The sequence below is a fragment of the Mesoplodon bidens genome, assembly GCF_964165515.1.
Source record: "Mesoplodon bidens genome assembly, chromosome: 2".
Classification (NCBI taxonomy): domain Eukaryota; kingdom Metazoa; phylum Chordata; class Mammalia; order Artiodactyla; family Ziphiidae; genus Mesoplodon; species Mesoplodon bidens.
In genome coordinates, this window is record NC_138177.1 from 173,742,172 (window position 1) to 173,763,747 (window position 21,576).

Sequence of the window (21,576 nt, forward strand, 5' to 3'; positions counted from 1 at the left end):
CAAGAGAAGCCACCACGATGAGAAGCCCGCACACAGCAACGAAGAGTGGCCCCCGCTCACCGCAACTAGAGAAAGCCCGTGTGCAGCAACAGAGACCCAACACAGCCAAAAATAAATTAATTAATTAATTTAAGGAAAAAAAAAAAAAAAAACTCTTACAAAGAGAGGAGATAAACATCAGGCTTCCCATCTACTGCAGGAGAAAGTCTAAGTTCCTTAGCTGGGCTTTCCAGGCCTCAGCTCTGCCCCAACTCCCACCTTTCCTGGCAGGCTCCCTATGCTCCAGGCCAACCAGAGCCCAGGCCTGGAGGATGCTCAGGATGCACTATGCGGCCACGCCTCTGCCCTCAAGATGGCCTGTCTGCAACGTGTACCACCCACTGCCCTCCTGGGAAAAGCTTTTCACCATCTTCAACCATGAAGCCCACTCCAGCCACCCTTGCACCGGCCACTTCCTCTGCCTGCCACATTCCAGCCTGACGACATCTACTCCACTCTGGCCCTGCTTGGCTGCCTCCCACACCGGTCCATGAACTCCAAGGACAGACACTGAGCCTCAGGCCCGTCAACACCCTCCCTGTTCAGCATAGGGCCCAGCGTACAGTGAAATCTGGTCAAAGAGCAAATGGATGGATGCTTGAATTCCAGACACGACATTGAGTTGTTACTTAAACATTGACCACCCCAGCGCACCAGGCTAGATAGAGGCCCAAGCACTAGAGACAGTCAGGTAACTCTGGTGCATCCACCCGGTGGACTGTCCTACATCTGTTCAACGTCATGTTTACAGAGACTGTGTGATGAATGTAGAAGAATGTGAATGTTATAGCAGTCATTGCAAAAAGGAACAAAAGCAAAAGGCCACATTCAACACTGGGGGAGGGGAAGGGGCAGGAGAGGTGAAACCTGCGCACTGAGGATTCTTCCAGGGCCGTACCTGCTGATTTTCCTCCTTTCCAGTTGTCTGATTTTCCTTTTTTTTTTTTCTATAAAGAGCAGATCTTGCGTGAAAGCCCAGGACAGGAGGAGGTGTTGGCCAGAACATCAGTGTGGAATCAGGCCTGCTGTTAAACCTCATTTTTCCTCAATAACTTCCCAGGTCTGGGCCTCAGTCTCCCCATTTGTAGGTGGAGGCTGTCATGAGAGTTATAGGGACTCCTGGGTGAGGGAGAGCTTAGCACAAATCCAGTTCCTAATACGGCCTCATCCATCCAACAGATGTTCTTGAGCCCCTATGATATTCCTGGCGTGGGTCTAGGTGCTGGGAATATAGTGATGAACAAGATAAACAAGGGGCCCACACAGTTAAAACAAATAAAGATGACTCCCAATAGTAAAAATACTGGGAAAAATACTGGGTGCCATTGAGATTGGGTGACCAGAGAAAGTCTCTCTAGGAGGTAGTATTTGTCAGAGACAATAAAAATGTGAAGGAATCGGATCTGGGATGGGGGATGGGGGAGGGGAGAGCATGTCAGGCAAAGGGTACAGCAAATGCAAGAGCCCTGGGGCAGGAATGAACTGGCCGTGTTTGAGAGACAGAAAGGTGGTCAGTGTTGGGGAGCACGGTGGCAAGACAGAGGTGGGAGAGGCGGTCAGGGGCCAGATCACACCCGGCGGCCCTGAAGTCCACAGTGAAGAGTTTAGATTGTATTCAAGTGCGGGAGGGGGCTGAGCCTGGTAAGTGACAAGTTCAGGTTTACCTTTGAAGGAAGTTCAGTTCGAGGGCTGTGCGGCAGCGGGCTGGAATTCTGGGCCTCGCGTGGGCTTAGCCAGTGAGAAGTGGCAATAAGAGGACTCGGTTTCTTTTGCCACTGTCACTCCAGCCCCGGCTCAGCCCCAACTCCATCCCAGTTCAAATCACTGGAGGTTTCCCACCGAGATAAAGAAGCTGGGGCAGGGGGGTCTCCATGGGGAGCCAAGGGGGAGCCAAGCCAATGAACTCAGTGCTCACTCCCGATCAGAACACGGGGCCCAGGCTTCCCTGGTGGCGCAGTGGTTAAGAACCCGCCTACCAATGCAGGGGACACGGGTTCAAGCCTTGGTCTGGGAAGATCCCACGTGTCGCGGAGCCACTAAGCCCGTGCGCCACAACTACTGAGCCCACATGCTGCAACTACTGAAGCCCGTGCGCCTAGAGCCCGTGCTCCACAACAAGAGAAGCCACCGCAGTGAGAAGCCCGCACACCGCAAGGAAGAGTAGCCCCCGCTCGTCACAACTGGAGAAAACCCGCGCACAGCAACAAAGACCCAATGCAGCCAAAAATAAATAAATTTAAAAAAAAAAAAGAACACGGGGTCCCACGGAGGGCAAGGCTGTGAGACGGCTGATGAAATGGCTTTTTCTGAGCCAGTCCCTGCAGGCTGAGCTCTGTGGCCCAGGTGGGGTGGCCTGACGGACGGGCTGGGGGGACAGGAAGGTGCAGGGTCCCAGAGGAAGGGCTCCGGGCTGCTCTTGGGAGGCAGGGTCCCAGCGCGCAGCTCACCCCTGATGGGGGGCCCCTCGAGCAGAAGCTGCAGCTCCCTCTGGGGCAGGAGTGCCTCATCTCCATCAAAGTGGGCGCTCCAGTGGGGAGGAGGGGGTCGCGTATCAGGCCGGGCACACTCAGAGGGCAGGGAGAGATTTCCTCCCTCAGACTGGGGGCTCAGACTAGGGCCTCCTGGGGGGGTGTCTCTGTTGCTCCTTCCTTGGCTCCCCTACGGTGCCCCAGTGAAGGCCCGGGCGCTGGAGGCTCAGCCAGGCAGCCCTGGGATGTGGGGAGAGGCCTGGCCCCCTCACAGCCTCCACAAACCCGGGCTCAGTCCGTGCAGCACAGGGCAAGGGGGGGAACGTCCAAGTCTCTGGCCTTTTGCTCCGCAGTCTACTGTCCACTGCCCTGGCAGTGCTGGCCGGCAGCTCCTTTCCGGAGAGGAGCTCTCCTTCAAGGAAAGAAACCGCTGTCGGGGGTAAGGGGTGGTTATCTTCCTGCACCAGCCTGCATTCAGCTTTCTGAAAGGCTCAGACCCAGGCCGAGCCCATGGTTACAACAGGACACCCCCCCCGAGGGGGCCCTTGCTGGGAGAGTCCAGCCGAGGAACCACCAACCCCCATCACAGATGAGACCCTGCGGCCGGATCCACAGTCCCGCAACGCCCGCCGTCGACGAGCAGATGGCTGAACGGATGGGGCAGCGGGATGGAAGGGGCACCCAACGTGCTTCGTCTGCAGACTTTTCCAAAAACTGGCACGCACGTACTTGCACATGAATGCACAAACACACAGATACCAACAGGAAGGTGTGTGCATGCTCATACCCATGCAGCGAGACTCCTGCCTGGCTCCCAGAGGAAGGTCAGAAGCATTTCCTGCCTCCGAAAAAGCTAAACCGCACTATAACCCAGAGACCTGGGCCCACGGAAAGCTGCAGCTGAGTCTGCAGCCAGTCAGCCCGGCGTGCTGCCGTCAGAATCTAATTAAAAGAGAAGTCAGGGCTTCCCTGGTGGCGCAGTGGTTGAGAGTCCGCCTGCCGATGCAGGGGACACGGGTGTGTGCCCCGGTCCGGGAGGATCCCACATGCCGCGGAGCGGCTGGGCCCGTGAGCCATGGCCGCTGAGCCTGCGCGTCCAGAGCCTGTGCTCCACAACGGGAGAGGCCACAACAATGAGAGGCCCGCGTACCGCAAAAAAAAAAAAAAATCCTGAACTTTACTTAGTAAGCTTGGTGGTGGTGATGGAACAGGCACAGTGATCCTGAAACTACACAGTGTGACTGAAGTACGCTGATGTTATTATTGGGAACCAGGGTAAACAGAAGAGTCAAGTGTAGAGTGAGAAGTTAGGGTAGAGCTCTATGACCTTGGACCTGAATTAGAGGTATCAGTATGAACTTGAGATTTTTCTCCTGGCTCTGTCCACTGAAAGGGTCTGGAAGCAATGACACCCCGGCAGCAGTGAGCACACCACTTCTTGGTTTCTAAACACCATTCCCCGTGAAAGGGAATCCTGGAGAAATGGCTGATTAGAGCAGGGGAAGTACCAGATGAGCCTAGGGCTTCTCTAGAGGCAGACAAGCAAGCAAGTGCTCAAAGAATGATGAGGAAGTGTCCACAGGACCCAGGACCCGGCACAAAGGGGCTCCTGGTGTGCAAATCTGAGACAATTTGAGCATCAAAAGTAATAACAATGGTCCTGGATGATAGCACACTGGATTTTAAAAATACTCTTTGAATTTGCAGTAGTAATAAAGGAGGAGGGTTAAGTGAGGGGAGGAAACTCCTCTTTAAATAAAGTTTGTAGTGAAAATTCACTGAGGAACAGGATAGTCTCCCATCTTCCAAGAATCCCCCGAAGTAATTACAAAGGGAAACTGGTAACTTTATGATGGGGAGACCTGGCAGATCCCACCTTAACCAAGTGATGCAGGATGGGACCAGCCTGCATTTCCCGCCTCCCCAGGGATTCGATAGGAAGGCACGGCTTCCTACACCAAATCTGGCTAAATACTCCAATCTCATCAGGAGGAAACAATGGGGCAATTCCAGCTGGTGGGACCTATGAGAAGACACTGGCTTGGACCCCTCAAAAAAGTCACTATCATGGAGGCCAAAAAAAAAAAAAAAAAAAAAGGAGAGGAATTATTCTAGATTAAAAGGAGACAAAAGAAACATGACAACCAAATGCAACATGTGTTCCCAGCTGGATGCCGGAGGTGGCGATGGGGAGTAGCTATATTTTGAAGACAACTGGGAAAACGGGCCTATGGTCGGTAGATTGATGGGCACGATACTGCTACTGAGGTTATATAAGGGAGCCCAGCTGAAGTATTTATGTATGAAGGGCAATGATGTCTGCAACTAGCTTTTAAGTGAGTTAGCCCCAAAAGGTGTGTGTGTATATGTATATAATAGGGGAAGAAAATTATGGTAAAATGTTAACAGTTGGTTTACTAGGTGAAGACAATTTGTGCATTCATTGTACTATTCTTTCAACCTCCTTTTAAATTAAAAAGTTGGGAGTCAGGGGAGTAAAGTTATTTTTCAAAAAAAAAAAGATTGGTCGCTGGAGGGGAGGGCCCGGGCCTGACTCCCGGCTCCCAGCTCATCTCTGGCAGGGTCACTCGGTCTCCCCTCTCATCTGCCAACGGAGATACAAGGAGAACCTGCCTTACGGGGTGCTGGGCGGTTCATGGGACGGGGCCAGCACACCGTGAGCGCCCCACGCATGCGGCTGTGGGCAGGAGCGGGTCAGGCGAGCAGGGACAAGCCAGCGTCCTGCAGCCGCCCCGGAGCCCCGTCCCCTTCGCCCTCTCCCAGCAGCCTCACGGCAGCCCTGTGGCAGACGTCTGCTCAGAGGGTCTCAGGTGAGTAATCCCATCCCAAGTAGTGCTGACACAGCCCAGCCTCAGTCTTACAGTATTTATGTGCCTCCAGGTGATGCTTCTGGGCCTGGTTTCCATAAATTCCTGGCGTGAGCAGCTCAGCACTCAAAGTCATTAGAGCTGCGATATCGCCAGGAGCTGGGAAGGGACGCTGGGGCCTTCGGGGGCCAGGGGCTGCCAAGGAAATGGCAGAAGGCTACTGCTCTCTGGGCACCTACTGTGTGCCAGGCTCGCTGGGCACCTACTGTGTGCCAGCCATGCCATGTCTGGTATTTCATCTTCCCAGAGGCCTTCACGAAAGAAGAGGGAAAGAGCCCAGAACGGGACACGATGAGCCCAGGTGACCCGCCAGACAGGGGCAGAGTTGGGGTGTGGGCCTGACCTGTGGACTCCAAGCTCCACGCTAGCCCCCGACACCTTCCTGCCAAGCTCCCCAGCAGGGTGTGGGCGTGAAGGGGCTCTTGCCTCCTACTCGCTGCTCGGTCACCACAACCAGCTGGCCTGGGAGGCCCGGTCATGGCCCCAGAGACCACCCACGGAGCACTCACCAGCACCTTGCCAGCTCTGGCTCTGCTTAGTACCCCTGCAACCTGGGATGAGGACACCACCCTTCCATCCTCACCTAACAGGCAGGATGCCGAAGCTTCGAGAAAGCGGCGTGGGGTCACTCCGCCAGCCAGGGGACAGGCTGAGGATTGAGACCCAGAGGTCATGCTCCAAGCCGCTGCACTGGGCAGGCAGAGGCAGTCTTTTAAAGACAATTAGGACACAACTCCCTTCCCTTATCTATCTTATTCTTACCAACATTTTACAGCTGAGAAAACAAATTGAGAGGCTGAGTGCTGTTCACAAAGTCACTGCTTGGAAAATGGGGGGAAAGCCAGGATTCCAGCTTAGAGTGACCCACTCGTCCCAGTTTGCCCAGAGAGACCCCAGTTGTAGCACTGGAAGTCCAACTCCTTGTCTGGGCTAAACGGGACAGTCGGTCACCCTAATGGGACTCCAAAGCCTACATCTGACCTCTCAGCCATGGACAGACACCTTTGTGGGGCTCCGTCCAAAGCTTAACACTCTGCCTTCAGAATCGGACCTGGTCAAGGCCAGGGGATGGTGTGCCAGTGGGGAGGCTTAAGATGTGGCATCCACCTCTACCTCTTACCAGCAAGTCAGTTAACACCTCTGGGTCTCAGTTCACTCATCTGTAAAGTGGGGGCGAGGCCCTTCTTGTCTAGCAAGAGACTTCATTGGGTGCTGGGCTCTCCTGGCTCAGGGCCACCCCGGGAACCTAGAAGGGACAAAGGGAAGGACGACGTCTCTGCCCTAAGAGTGATAGTCGGTCCCAAACCTGTCGTCAACAACCCATTTTGGAATTGATTGTGCAAAATTTGCTGTGTTTGGTGCATTTTTCTAGAAAGATGATCAATAGTTTTTGCCAACATCTCAAAAGAGTCTGTAAACCACTCTTGCCCCCACCGCCAAGTTAAAAATTCCTGCATTGAGGCTTCTTTATCACTAGGCACATAAGGAGGTGGGCACAGACCCTCCTTACCACCCACCACACCCAGAGCAAGGCCCACAGAAAGCGCCACTGCAGGGATGGTTGTCCTGCTGTGGCCACACCAACGTTTTGTCTTTAAAAACAAAACTTCAATATCCCGTAATAAACTACAGTGGAAAAGAAAATAAACCAACCAACCAAAAAAAACTCAACCAAGTTGACATCCACCTGTGTATCTGGCTAAAAAACATCTCAAAGTGTGGGCTATGGATAGTCTCCTCATTAGTCCTATTTAATTTCCTTTTGTTTTCTTCAATTATACAAGCCAGCAGATGCAGTGCAGACACCTGAGAGGGAGCCGGACTGCAGGCCACCTGGGGCCACCGAGCACCCTGGCTGTGGGTCTGCTCCAGCCTTGCTCTGGACTAGCAGGTGCCGGGCTGCACCGGGGTCTGCCTGGTGCCTGTCCCTTTCCAGCACCACAGGGACCCCAGTGAAGACCAAGCAGGAGAGCTGGGGACGTGTAGCTCGGCACCTGTGTGTATCTGGGCTGCGCTCACCGCAGCTTAGCTCAACTCTGGGAGCCCCCGCCAGCCCCGAGATTTGGTGGGACTGCGGAGCCTCTGGTCAGATGAGGAAATTGAGACTCAGAAGGGGGGTGGCCTGTCCTGGAAGTAGTGGGGCTGAGCTCGGCTGCCTGGCTCACCTTCGGTGTGACATCGCTGTGGCCTGAGGTCATCTTGTCACCTGCCTCCTGCTTCCGAGAGGTACTGAGGTCATGGGCTCAGGACCAGACCATCAGGGTCTGGGTCCCAGTTCCACCACTTCCTGCTTCGGTTTCCTCAACTTTCACAGGGTGGATAATGAGGTGACCACCGGCATTAAACTGTTGTGAAGGTTATACAGGTCGCTACTCTCAAAGAGCTTGGACCAGCCTCTGGGTGAGTCTCGATAAGCATTAACTCATGAGTGGGGGTCTCTGTCAGCCCCGTGACGCCCTCACCACACCCACACCAGAGCGGCAGGTCCATGGGGGTGGGGGCCGCTACTGGAGCCCCAGCCAGTGCGACCCCCGAGCTGGCGGCTGGAAGAGCCAGGGAAGAGGCAGCCTGGGTGGTCAGGCTGAAGCAGGGTCAGGTGTGAGGGAGCTTTGTTCTGGAAAGAACTCCCGTGGTGGCTCAGCATTGCTTTCCAGCTCCAAGGGGCAGACGGCATTACACCTGCCGGCCCTGCCCGAGCGAGCCTGCGTGGTGCAATTCCAGGCACCCACCCAGCCCTCCATGGCCCCCACCCCTTCACACGGCATCTGCTCAGCACCTGTGGCCCCTGCTTAACCAGAGGGGGGCCTCCTGCCTCGTGACGGCCTGGACTCCAGATTCCCCTTGGGCTCAGCAGCAGAGGTGAGCAGGCTCGGCCAAGGCGTCTTCTCTGCCGTCCCGCTCAGGGTACGAGTGAAAGGCTCTGCAGAGGGCCGCCTCTCGGACCAGGCGCAGATCCACACCCAAGGCGCTGGGGAGCTGTGGCAGCCATGTGAGAGATCAGGGGGACTGTCCAGAGGGGGTGGGAGCTGGGGATGCGGCCAGGGGATAACGGAGAGGGGGGATTGGTTCCAGGCTTGACCCAGGCCCTCAGGTCCCAACAGGGTGCCGTCAGCACTCTCAGATCACAGACAAGGACCTATATGACATTAATATACTCAACCTATTTCCCTCTCTCTCATGTACATGCACCCATGTGCACTCACATGCACATGTGCTCGTGAGCACAGGCACTGGAGTCACAAGCATCCTGAGATCTGGGCTCCACCACCTCCTGGGGGGGGTGGTCCCTGTGATCCTGAGCAGGTCCTGTAGTCACCATAAAACAGTGGCTGACACCGGCCCGCCGTGCTGACTCCTCACCAGGCAGAGAGCCCTGGGAGTTTTACGTACATCACGCTGCTTAGTCCTGAGGTAGGTTCTGTAATGATCCCCATTTTATAGGTGGGGAAACTGAGGCAATAGGTGGTGGAGCTGGGGGTCGAAACCAACCAACCTGGCTCCTGAGTCCACACTGACCATCAGCCGAGTCTGCTCAGACCACAGCAGGGGCAGCCGGCAATGCGTCTCGAGGTTCCCACCGGGCAGACCCTCCCCCAGCCCAGTGGCCAGGCTTCCAAAGGCCATGACATAACCACCGCGTGCACCCTAAGCACGGGGCACTGGCCTAAACCTCTCCTGGTGTGACCCCTCCCGCCGGCGCTCCCAGCCTCCACTGTATTAAGGCCCAGCCCAAGGCCTGGCATTCCGTGGGTCCGTCCGTGGCTCTCTGTGTCTTTGCCAAACCCCAGGGGATTGGACAACTGCTCCTATGGTGTCCCCATCCCTAATCCTGCAGCAGGGCTCAGAGGGGAGAGTAACCATGGTGGAGGGCAGGACAGACTGACAGCCAGAGATGCTGGGGGACAGTGGCTCAGAAGACAGAGGACCGCCCACTCCCCACACCTCACCCCCAGCGCCATCGTCTGCCCCGCCCCATCTCCAGTCCCAGTCTGTTCTCTCTCCAACGGGACGTCCCCTCCCATCTGCCTTCCCTCTACCATCTCCCTTTTCTCCTCCATGGTTTCACAGAACCTGTTCCCTGAGCCAACGGCTTCAAACAATTTTTTCTTTAACTGTGAAATCCTTTCATCAACCCAAATCTTCCAGGACGGGGGGAAACCAAACGTCAGAGACAAGAAAGCCCTGAGCTCTTCTTGGTGAGAAGAGAGGAAGCCTGGAGCCCAGCCCCTTAGCCACCCAAGTCCCACAGGACGTCCTTTGAGATATGTCTCCACAACCCCCAGACCCCAGAGCAGAGGCGGCAACCATGGCCCTGGACCACTTCTGACCCATCGGTGCGCCCCCAGGAAGGGAGCCCCACGGGATCCCCAAATCCACCCCCCACATTCTATCCTTCATAAGCTTCCTGAAAGGAAGACTTTCTGAACATCTAACCTCATTTCTTCAGGCTACTAGAAAACACTTGCACTCCCCTGGAACTTGTTACTTTCCTCCTGGGAAGTCTCCACAACCTTTAGAAAATCGAGTTCTCGAGTTTCACCTGCCAACATTTAATTCAAGAAAGAAAAACAGGATGACAACAATAACAATGACACACACACTGAAAAAAATTCAGAGAAAACTGCTGAACTGAGATGACCCCATGGAGTATCATGACTCCTGATCCACAAGCTTGGGTGACCTGAACACCAGGGCTCTGGGCCTTGGAGGCTCCCTGGACACCCGAGGACTTGGTGCATCTTTCCACACTCACACCAATTTGCATACCATTACCCAAGAATCCCTGCGCCTGGATTTCGCTTTTGCAAATTCCCACCTGTTTCGTGTCATAAATAAGATAGGAGACAGAAAACTAATACAGCCCGGTGATGCATTATTCATGCCACATCACACTGTTATGATAGATTTACAACAGCTAATACATGCAAACTAAGTTTGGGCACTAAACGTGAAGATTAAGGCTGGGGAGGGCGGGTGTGCTTGGGACGGGCAGGGGGAAATCTGGGGTCTGATGGTGTCCAGGAAACCAGAGAAGTTTCTTCTCTGGCGTGCTTAATGACAAAAAGCATGAGTTCCAGGCTTCCCTGGTGGCGCAGTGGTTGAGAGTCCGCCTGCCAATGCAGGGGACGCGGGTTCGTGCCCCGGTCCGGGAGGAACCCACGTGCCACGGAGCGGCTGGGCCCATGAGCCGTGGCCACTGAGCCTGCGCGTCCGGAGCCTGTGCTTCGCGACGGGAGAGGCCACAACAGTGAGAGGCCCGCGTACCGCAAAAAAAAAAACAAAAAACCATGAGTTCCGGTATCAGAAGCCAGCACTCAGGCGCCGGGGTGGGGGCAGGGAGCAGAGCAGTCGGGGCAGACGATGCTGGAACCCCTACAAGGCGGGACTATTGACAGCACGCACTTGGGGAAGCACCTTCCGTGCTCAGCACCGAGCTCTGGAGCTGGTCAGCTCTTCTGCCCGCCCTGGCCACATGCTCCTTGCACACTTAGATCCACCACAGACGGAGCCCACTTCCCTGATGGAAACTGCTTCTCTCTCCACAACCTTTCACTGAGCACCCACTATACATCAGCCTGGTCTTGGCACCAGGAATGTGGTGGGAGCCCACCAGGCACGGTCCTGCCCTACAGGGCCTCGATCTGGCGAATCTGATCATCATGGCAAGTGCTGTGGAGGAGAAGGGCCCAGTGCCGGTGCTGTGACCCAGTGCACATGGATGAGGGGCCAGACAGGCTTCTCCAGGGTGGGGCGCCGGGGCCCAATGAGAAACAGCTGCCCCGATTAACCCTCACAACAGTCCTGTGGAGTGGGAGCCAGGCCCACGGCCCAAACCAGACGTATCTTGCCCTGTGTGCCGGCATTTTCCAGGCAGGGCTGGGGGAGCCTTGGCCCCAGGCCTGTACTTCTGCAATCACACCCAGGAGGTTCTGGGAAGAAAGGGGGCTGCCTTGGAAACGCCTCAAGGCTGGCGCAGGGGCAAGTCAGAGGTGGGACCTGGGCCCTTGTGTGACACAGCTGTCCTACCCGCATCTGTCCCACCTGCCGAGTCCCTCTGCCCAGCGGTGGTGGCTGCTATCGAGCAGGACCCACCCCTCCCAGCCTCAAGACCCTCTGACCAGCCCTTTCCCCAAATTCCTTCCCACCTCTTTTCTGGTGTAGCCTCCTGGCCTGCTTCCTCCAAGGCACTTCTCCATCTGGCACCAGAGCCCCAAACCTCCTCCTGCCCAGATTTTCAAACACGTAAGGCAGCAGCCAGCCCCACTCTCAACCCACCCAACAGAGGAGGGGGTCCCTGCACGCTCCCACTAGCACTGGCTGAGAAGCTGGTGCAGCGCCCGGCCCTGGGATGCGCTGGTGAACAAAACAGACCAGGCCCCGTTTTCATCTGTTTATGGCTGGGTGAGTGCAGAGGGACAACAGTCCTGGAGACAATTTCAGACAGTGACCAACACTCTGATGACAATAAAGCCACTGACGTGTCAAGACCCTGACTGGGGGTGGAGGTGACTATGATGGAGCCACCAGGGCAGGCCCCACTGAGGACGTGGCAGCTGAGCTGAGACTGGGGGATGAGAAGCAGCCGCCCGAGGGACATGCTGTGGGCACAGTGGTCCTGCTCCAGGCAGGGGGACAGCAGAGGCAAAGGCCTAGTGGTGGGAAGAAGCCTGGCATGTTCAGAGGCCAATAGAGGGGCCAGCGTGGCTGGGGAGCAGAGGTCACAGACCACAGGTCAAGGGCCTGCTTTCTAGTTGGCATCCCCATCTGCACAACGGGCCCAGCTGACCCCTGCAGCGACGCGAGGATCCAATCGCATAAAGCACACTCACAGCCCAGCCCCTTCTCCAGCACCCCTCCCTCTCACTACTGCCCCCCTCCCCTAAGCCGGGGTAACGGAGATCCCAGCACACGCTGTGCTGGGGAGCAGCCTTGCCCCGGTGTCCTGACCAGGCCGACTCGGCAGAGTGCACCCCACAAGCCAAAGGCCTCCTGTCGGCCTGTCGCTAATTCATTTTTTTTTTTAATTAAGATGCAACAGTCATCCCACAGCCGACTTCCCCTCCAGCGATCAGTTAAAATGAACTCCAGACAACTGGATTAGACTTTGAAGGTGGCGATCCAGATAATGAACATGGAGGATGCGGTGTTGACACAGGGCCTGGTGAGCTACATTATTATTTAACAGGCCTCGCTGCTGCCCCTGCTGGGATCAAGGAGCTGAATAAGCAGTTGGTGGGCAAGCATCGAGCCCAGAGACAGACTGCGGCCCCGGCTCCGCAGGACGGGCTCAGCAAGGCCAGGGGCTGCCGGCAGAGGCCAAGTGGGCCTGATGGAGACGGCAGCTCAGAGACTCCTCCCGGGGGAGCCGCCCAACCCCATCCCACACGGCACGGGGCTGGCTCTGCTCGGGCCTGGCCCTCAGTGCTGTCTCTGCTCAGGGCATCCTCCCCGCCTCCTCTCCCCGTTCAGCATCACAGCTGACTCACCTGCCCCGCCCAGCTCAGGGATCCTGACCTCCGAAAACCTCCCCTGTCCTGTCCCTCCTCCCCGTGTCTAGAACCCCTCGCGCCTCCCCTGGGTTCCCACCAGGCCTGGGCCTGCCCCCACGCCGTGCCCCACAGCTTTCCTCCCACTTGGCTGGCACTGACCGTCCTGGGTCTGCTCCTCATACTGGACTCCGAGCTCCTGAAGAGCTAAGAGCAGGTCTCACTTGTGCCCACCCCCCTCGACCCCCTGCACAAAAGGCCTGCAAAGCAGGACACCACCTTCCGTCTGTCCACCGCGACTATTTACTATTTACTTAGAGTCCCTGCTACGTGAGCGATGTGAGCCAGACGGACATGGGGAAATGAACAGGGTGCAATCCTTAGCCCAGAAGATATGTTGGTGGGAAAAGCAGGCACTTAAACAGTAACACTGCCCAAGAGTTACACAGGACAGGACAGAAACTGCAGGGGGACAATGCAGCTCAAAGGAGACCGAGCCTCTGCCCACCCTGGCAGCCAACACGGGGGTTAAGATGCCTCAGTTCAGAACTCAGTCGGAGGCCTGAGTTCAGATCCCAACTCTGCCTCCTTCTGGCTGTGTGACTTTGGGCAAGTCACTTAACCTCTCTGGGACTCTTATTTCCTCATCTGTAAAGTGAAATAATAATAGTAGCCATTTCACAGGGTGGTTTGAGGATTAAATGAGCTAATACATGTACAGCACTTAACCTCATGCCTGGTCCGCACTACACTCAACACATGTTGGTTATTATTACTTCCTGGGGGGTGGGAGAAGCAAGGGAAAGGACCTTAGAGTTGACACAATCCCTGGATGAACACTCAATGTCTGTACACTTGGGCCAGAGCCATGCGACCACACTTCGGCTGACAGGACACTCCTGGGCCCCTGGCGTGGAGCCCTAGGCAGCTCTGAGGCGCTCCAGTCCCCACAGGGGTTCTCAGCCCTGGGGGAGAGTCTAGCATGTCGCTGCCACTAAGCAATGCCTCTCGTCTGAGCTGAGGCACGCTGCTGCTGCAGGACGTGTGCTGAGCCCTCGGCACCCCTTCAGGACCACAGCTGCCTGGACAGCAGCCCAGCCTACAGGCTGCTCCTCGGGTCGTCTGGCCACCAAGCCAAGCGTGGAGCTGCCGGCTGGGTCCGGCGATCATTTAGCAGCAGCCAGACAGAGCAGTTCCCAGAGCCCCGGCACAGAGATGGGCAGGCTTCCTGTTTCCCAAGCAGCAGCGAAGCGAGGTTTTATTAAATATGCATGGCGATCGCCTCGTTACTGTGCAAAGGATTGTGTGTACTGAAGGCGAGCCGCTCACATCGCGCCACGCACAAACTTTTCAATTTCCCCGGCTGCGGACGGCGGCGGGGCGGGGGGGTGGGGGGAGCGGCGGGCCTGGGCTCCCTCCCGCCCTTCTGCAGAGCCTCGTCCACCACCCCTTCCTCCATCCCGGCTGCCTCCACCCAGTGCCCTCCCGATGCCCTCCAGGTATGCAGAGCAGGGCAAAGGTCATATTGATCCCCTTCTTAAGGACAGCTGGTCCAGAACTAATCTTAAATCATCGCAGCCTCACGCTGGAGCCTCGTGGCCGATTGGCCCGAGGGTCAGTGGGCTGCTGCAGGGCCCGGGTGGGACTGCACGGCAGCTGGTGAGGGTCGAAATCGGGCGAGGGCCTGGCCTGGGCCCCATCCTTCCCTTCGCCCGTCTGTCTCAGGCTCCTAGGACAGCTGTCAGCAGAAGGAAGCCTTCCAGCAAGCGAAGCGAGGGGACAGCAGACCTGCAATGCGGACACGCACCCCACACCCACCAACACCGCCGACTCTAAAGGAGGAGCTTGATTTTCCAAACAAACCACATATGCAGCAACAAGGACTTAAGTTAGGCAAACAATTACCACAATAACCGATGCTCATCCAGCACTTAGTACGTGCCAGGCACTGTGTGAAACAGCCCCTTATATAAACCCTCCCACTGAGTCCTCTCGTAACTCTGCACAGTACAGCTGTCAGCCCATTTTACAGATGAAGTGACTGAGGCCCAGGAAGGCCCAGGGCCTTGTCCAAGGGTGCACAGCCTGGCGGGGCAAGGATCTCCCCAATCTGAAGCAGGCTGCTGGCAAATCAGTCGCCTCCAAGGGAGTGGGGTGCCCAGCAGACCCGAGGTGGGCATGGCCGGGACAGGGACAGGGCCTCTGTCTTTGATGATGCCTCCCAATTCCTCCCCCTCCCGAACGTTTCATAGCCCTGGGAGGGGCTGCCTGGGGGCCCAGCTTTCACCAGCTCCTCAGGCCCTGCTGCCCACACCGCCTGCCCCAACCAGCAGGCACTTTGCTCCCACGGGCCTGTGGTTTCAGGGTCCTACGGCCTCTGGATCCTTTCTTAGAAGATTATTCCTTGAAAACAACTCTTAGCTCACATCCTGTCTCCCACTTTCCTCGGCTGCCTTCTCCCTCTCCTGTCCCATTTCCCCTGCTGGCAGCATTGAGAATGTCTGCTGGCCAACAGGGAGCTCTGAAAGCCTGCTCCTTCCCGTCTCATCCGCACTCCGCTTTTGGCTTCTTCATGTTTCTGGGCTCACTTTTCCCATATGGAGAACAGAGGGCAGGCTGTGTCTCCCCCATCAGACTAGAGGCCCCCAGGGCAGAGCTGTGTCTCCCCCTATCAGACAGGAGGCCCCCCCAAGGGAAGGGCTGAATCTCCCCCATCAGAATAGAGGTCCCCAAAAGTAGGGCTGAGTCTCTCCCATCAGACTGGAGGCCCCCCAAGGACAGGTTGGATCTCCCCAATCAGACTAGAGGTCCCCAAGGGCAGAGCTGTGTCTCCCCATCAGACTGGAGGCCCCTTAAGGGCAGGGTTGGGTCGCCCCCATCAGACTGGAGATGCCCAGGGACAGGGCTGGGTCTCCCCCATCAGACTGGAGGCCCTCCAAGGGCAGGGCTGGGCCCTCTTCCCTCTCACCGCTGCCCTAAGCTGGGCCCCAGTGCTCAGCTGCTGGCTGAGTCAGAGCCTGCGCAGGCTGCCAGCCGAGAAAGCTGGGAGGGCACTGGGCCTGGCGTGGTGACAGTGCAGGGATGCTTGGGCAGGGGCTGCAGGGGGGCCTCATCCTTTTTCCTGACCAATGTCTTGAGACCCAGGTCAGTTGGGGACCTCAAAAGCCCTGGGGAGCCAGTCCCCACTGCTCACCCTCCTCTCAGAAGGCCGAGAAGGTGACAGGCCCTTGAGGGAAGTGACAGGGCAGGGTCCGGGGCAGCAGGGAAGCCCCCAAACGAGAACCAGGGGCTGGGAAGGGAGTCTGTGGCCGCAGCTGCTCAGGGCTCCCCGCTCCTACTCCAGCTCTGCCTGGGAGAAAGAGGACCAAGAAATCCAGAAGCTGGAGTGGTGCAGGCAGCAGTGTCCTTCCTGCTGGCGCCTCCCCGGCCCCTCCCAGAGCCCACCCCCTCTGTCCAGGCCCAGCCCGGCCAGTGAGGTCAAAGGTCCTGGTCCTGTTCAAGCAGCCCCTCAAGGGTGGGTCACCTTTAGCCCCCAGCCCTCTTCTCCTCAAAGGTTGATTATAGTTCAAAACCCAAATCCTCTGATTCTGCCCACGGCGCTGCCTCTCACCCCACCTCCCTTTCCAGCACCCAGAAGAGCCGCTAATCCAATATCTCCTGGCACTGGCACTGACCAAGCATTATCTCACTCAGCGGCGAAAGGACCGCAGGGAAAGGATGCTTGTTCCCCTTTTACAGATGGGAAAACTTGTGTTCACAGACGGGGTCCCCCAAGGCCCCAGCAGGTGAGTGGGGGAACCGGAAGGCAGAGCCAGGCGTGCACAGCTCCGAACGCTGCACCTCATGCTTCAACAAAGACGGGAAAGTTAGCGCCGAGACCCTGAGGTTCAATCCCAGGTCTCAGAGCTCACCCACAGCTCCCTGGGCCTCAGTTTCTCCATCTGCCAAACCAGGACAGTGTCATCCGGGACCCGGCCCCAATCCCCTGGGATCTTACAGTCGCCTGGCTGTTGAGTAGCTGATGTATGGCTGTACGAGAGAGGGTAGAGCGGGCGAGAGAAGACGTGGAGGCATGCGGGGGCCTGTGTGTTCTGACCCCAAGCCCACACCCACAGCTCCCCCCTGGGCCTGGTGGCCACTCATTTCAAGCTGATAATCCAAACAAATCAAAGAACGGCAAACATCACCAAAATACCATTCAGGGAGCCACGCAGGGATGGGAAGAAGCCCCTGGACCAGGCTCTCATCCCAGGGCTGAGGATCCAGCAGTGCTTGTGACGGGACAAGGCAGGACCCAGCAGGCTCCACGTCCACACTGTTTAAAGAGCCCAGCACCCGGGATGGCTGCGTCCACACTGGCTATCCCCTCAGCACAGCTGGGTCCTGGGTACCAGTGGGAGCACAGGGACCCCGGCTCCACCTCCACAGGAAGCAGTAGACACAACGGAGGAGCTGGATCACTGCCCAGTGGGCTGGGGAGCCTTCCCCTCACAGCAGCCCCGAGGGTGCGTGTCGGGGCAGGGGGTGGGGCCCCGCAGGGATCCTGGCCCCCTCTTGCTGCCCAGCAAACTCTGATGATCCCTGACACGCGGCTGGGAGCCGAGAGCGGTGCCAGGTAGAATGCAAGATGGTCTGCGAGGGTGTGCCTGGAGATGACCCCCCAAGGGCCTGGACCCACAAGCCACAAGGCAGGGCCGGTACCTGAGTCTGCAAGCTGGTGGCATCCAGGACAGTGACCCGGGGCCCACAGCTGGCCCACACGGTGTCGTCCAGGCTCAGCAGGGTGCGGACGGGCCCAGGTCCCACAGTCAGGCACACGGGCGGGCTCTCCAGGTCCCAGGGGACGCCTCCTGAAGGGAAAGGAAGGAAGCAGGTCAGCAGCAGGGGGTGGGGCATGGCAAACGGGTCAGAGGCCCAGGGCTCCTCAACCCTCGGGAACCACGGGCCACAGCGGTGGGCCAAGCCTGGCTCCGTGACAGCTTCTGGCCCCTTTCTCTGCGCCTCACCCTCCCCAGTGGCATGGCGGCTGTTCCCATCTGCCTCTGTCTATGTTCCACCCGCTCTGGGGGCTGTACTCCCCACTTCTCCCTCCCTCTTTTCCTCTCTCCCTTTCCCTCTCTTCTGTGCATTCAGTCCACACACACCTAGTAAGCACCTACTCCATGCCAGGCCCCGTACTGGGTGCTGTGAAGACAGAAATAAATCAGACACAGACCCTGCCCTCAAGAAAATCCCTGCTGGATGGAGAAGACAAAGGGTTAAACAGCAGTTACCATATGAAGTGCCAAGCCCAAGTGGCCAGGCGTGCACAGAGGGCCTTGAGAGCTGTTAAGATGGAAGGAACCAACTCTGCACAGGAGAATTCCAGGGAGGCTTCCCCAAAGAGGTAGCATCCACAGAGCCCTGCCAAGAAGGTGGCACATGGTGGGGAGTGTCCTGGCCCTGGTTCTGCTAGCAGCTAACTAAGGACCTTGAGTGCACCTCTCTACTTCTCAAGGCCTCAGTCTTCCCATCTGTAAAATGGGGAGGGTGCTGCGAATAAGACTGTCTCTGAGGACATTTCTGACACCGTAACTTATTGAAAATGAGTCTCGCCTTCTCACACATCTTCTCGCCTACTCCAAGGCACTCTGTCACCTCTACCAAGATCTCTGATGACCTTCCTCCTCCAGAGATGCCACCACCCCAGGTATGGAAGGAGGAAGTCCTGAGAGGCCATCAGTCCCCAGCCCACCATCCCTGAAGACAGGCAGATGAAGGGATCTGGCCCAGCACTGAACGAGGCTCTCTCCCACCACCCTCAGGGATGCTCGGCTCACCCAAGAACATGCCAAGGATCTTCCCTGGCATGAGAGCGGTGCCCACGGAGACTGGTTTTTCTCTGAAGCTACACCTGATGCCACACGGAACCCCACAGGCTGTCCTGTCTGCCAGGGTGCCAGATGGGACAGGACGGTTGAGCAGGATGTGGGGCACACCTCTGAGATACCGTCAGCAGTGGAAGGCAGGACAGAGCCTGCCGCTGGCTTGCCAGTGCCTGGCCACTCCCATCCCCCCCTCCACAGGGTCCCTGGAAGGGGTGCAAAGCAGCCCCGGCACAGGCCCTCCCTCTGAGCCAGCTGCTGGGTGGTGCGACGGAGCACAGCTGTCTGCAGAGCTGGAGGGGTGTGGCAGGAGGACCCATGGGAGACAGACCAGATTCCCCCACCAGCACCCTCCCCTCCCCTTCCTGTCAAGCGGGTTCTCCTCTCCCCTTCAGCCCTACTTAAATGTGGCAGACTCCCCAGCTCAGCTAAGAGTTGGAAAATACACCCCCCCGCCCCCGCCCAACCAACACACATCCAGTTCTTTCCAGCCCATGAATAGGAGCATGTGGGAAGCTGTGGCCTCTCAACCTCTGCATTAACTTGGATGGGTGATGGTGACGTCACCTCTCTGAATCTTAGTTTCCTCATCTGTAAAGTGGGCACGATAACCGTGCCTACACCTCGCCGGATGTTGGAGGGATCAAATTAAATGTGTAGAATGTTTAGCACAGGGTGGGCACCCAGTGAGAAGCGTTGACAGCTGTTGCCACGTTCTGTTACACATGGGCATGCCAGGCACTCTTTTCATGAATTATTTCATTACCTCCCACCAGCCTATGTGGAAGATTCTATTCTTATCCCTGTTTTACAACGGAGAAACCTGAGACCCAGAGTTTAGAGAACCAGTCCGAATCACACAGCTCAACAGGACCCGCTGCTCATTAGCTCTGGCCGTTGGCTGTCTTTTGACACAACACGAGAGCCCGCAGAAGGGCACTGACTGATGCAACGGCAGACACCCAGGGAGCCCAGAGCCACCCAAGGAGGGTGGGCCAAGCAGGGTTGGAACTCGGCTAACTCTGGTCCTGGCCTCCTTCCCCAGTCCCTGCTGCCCTCTCAGGTTCCAAGGGTTTCCAAAGATCTCTGGGGAGAGTGACCGTGACGCAGCCAGGCCTCCACAAGGGATGCTGACCCCCATCAGGACACCAGAGCCACAAAAATAAGAGGCTTTGCGCGCCCTCCAGTGGCCAGAGGTGAGTGGTGCTTGTGGCCAGAAGCTGGAGCTCCCGCCACTAAGGCTAAGGTGGGGGCTGAGACCCCCTGCCAGGAAGGAAGCAGCTGGGATACTGGAACCACACCCCCAAAACGGAAATGCGAGCTCTGCCCCGTGGGCAGTGATGACCAGCAGAGCTCGTGCACCCTCTACTCTCTACCTTCCTGGAATAGCATGGCTGCCTGGGGTAGGGGGTAGCGTCTGCTGCCCTTGAGGGTCACATGTGCACTGACCACTCCTCCGCCTGCGGGGTGTCTCCTGAGAGCCCTGACTCCAGGAGAGAATGATTAACTGATAAAATGTAATAATACCGATATCATTATATCAAAAAGGACACAGGACAGGAGTCCCTGATCCGAAGGCCCATGGTGGGACCCTAAACAAGAGGTTTCCCCTTGCTGGGACTCAGTTTTCCAATCTGCACCCCAAGGGGACAGAACTCTGACCTCTAAGGTTCTTCCCAGCCTCCACAGGCCACAAGTCTAAGACTTTAAACATAATCATTGTGAGCTCTGGGCAGGGCTAGACCCCTACCCACCCCAAGCCTGCCGGGGGATCCATCCCTCCACCTGCTCCCTGCCCACCAGTGGCTCTAGGTACACATGCTCCAGAACACACACGCACACCTAAAAATTCACACCCGGCCCCTGCATGACAGCCCATTCGTGAGAGCTGGGCCCGGCATCAGCTCTCACGCCAGATGAATGGAGGTGAAGCCCCTGTCTCAGCAAAAGCAACTTCAAGAAGCAGGAGTCCCTCCTCCCCCAGGTTGCAGGAGAGAAAGCCCAGCCGGTATCCTTGGGGGTCCAGATCGAGCCAGAGCCAGAAGTTAGGACACAGAGTGCAAGTCGTTGAGATCGAGGGGGACCCAAAGGGCAGCCGGTACCCCAGAAGTAATAACAACAGTAACAGTGATGATGGTGGAAAGGTAACAGACGTGAGTCTCTGTGCCCAGGCTCCATTCTGGGCACTTGTGTGACTGACCGCACCTGGCCTTCACAACCACCCGCTGCAGTGGGGCTGAATTCATCCCCATTTTACAGGTGAGGAAACTGAGGCTCCAAGAGGAGGAGCAGCAACAGGCCCGATCTCTCACAGCAGGGACCCAATCCCGACAGCCTGACCAAACCCCAGACCATCACTCACCCATTCCGTCGTCCAGTTCCTCCAGGGGGTTGACCCTGGCCCACGTCCCCAGCATCTAACCAGGGACATTCCCACACCCCAAACCAGTCCTGGTCACACTCCTGTCTCTGCTCGGAGCCGGGGGTGGGGGCGGACAGAGCGGGTCCAGGCAGCTCCACCCAAACACAGGATGGGCAGGGGCAGGGGCTGCCTGGCTCATGTCCCAGCACAGTGCCAGCCACCTCGTGGGCACTGAACGTGTATTTGCTGAGTGAGTGAATGAACGAATGAGGGAATGAATGCTGATAAGCAGAGGCTCCTGGGGGCAGCAGACTGACTGCCACGGCCACACTGCCATGGAGTCGGATTCTCCATCTGTCACCTGGAGCTTGGACTCCAAGGCCCCCCCAGCTCTGACAGCCCAGGACACCAAGTGGCCTGATGACCTTAGAATCTTCACAGTCACCTCACAGCTGGTCCTGGTTTCAC

At 57.3% G+C, this 21,576-nt stretch overlaps 1 protein-coding gene across 4 annotated transcripts in view; it reads right to left on the bottom strand.

Annotated features, from left to right (window-relative positions):
- The window catches only part of ARHGEF10L (Rho guanine nucleotide exchange factor 10 like), a 146,528-nt gene that overhangs the window by 10,673 nt on the left and 114,279 nt on the right, over positions 1 to 21,576 (bottom strand). For all 4 annotated transcript variants that reach the window (XM_081223481.1, XM_081223479.1, XM_081223480.1 and 1 more), the window contains one exon: positions 17,584 to 17,732. In XM_081223481.1, the coding sequence (XP_081079607.1) occupies positions 17,584 to 17,732 (149 nt within the window). The remainder of the gene's footprint in view (positions 1 to 17,583; positions 17,733 to 21,576) is intronic.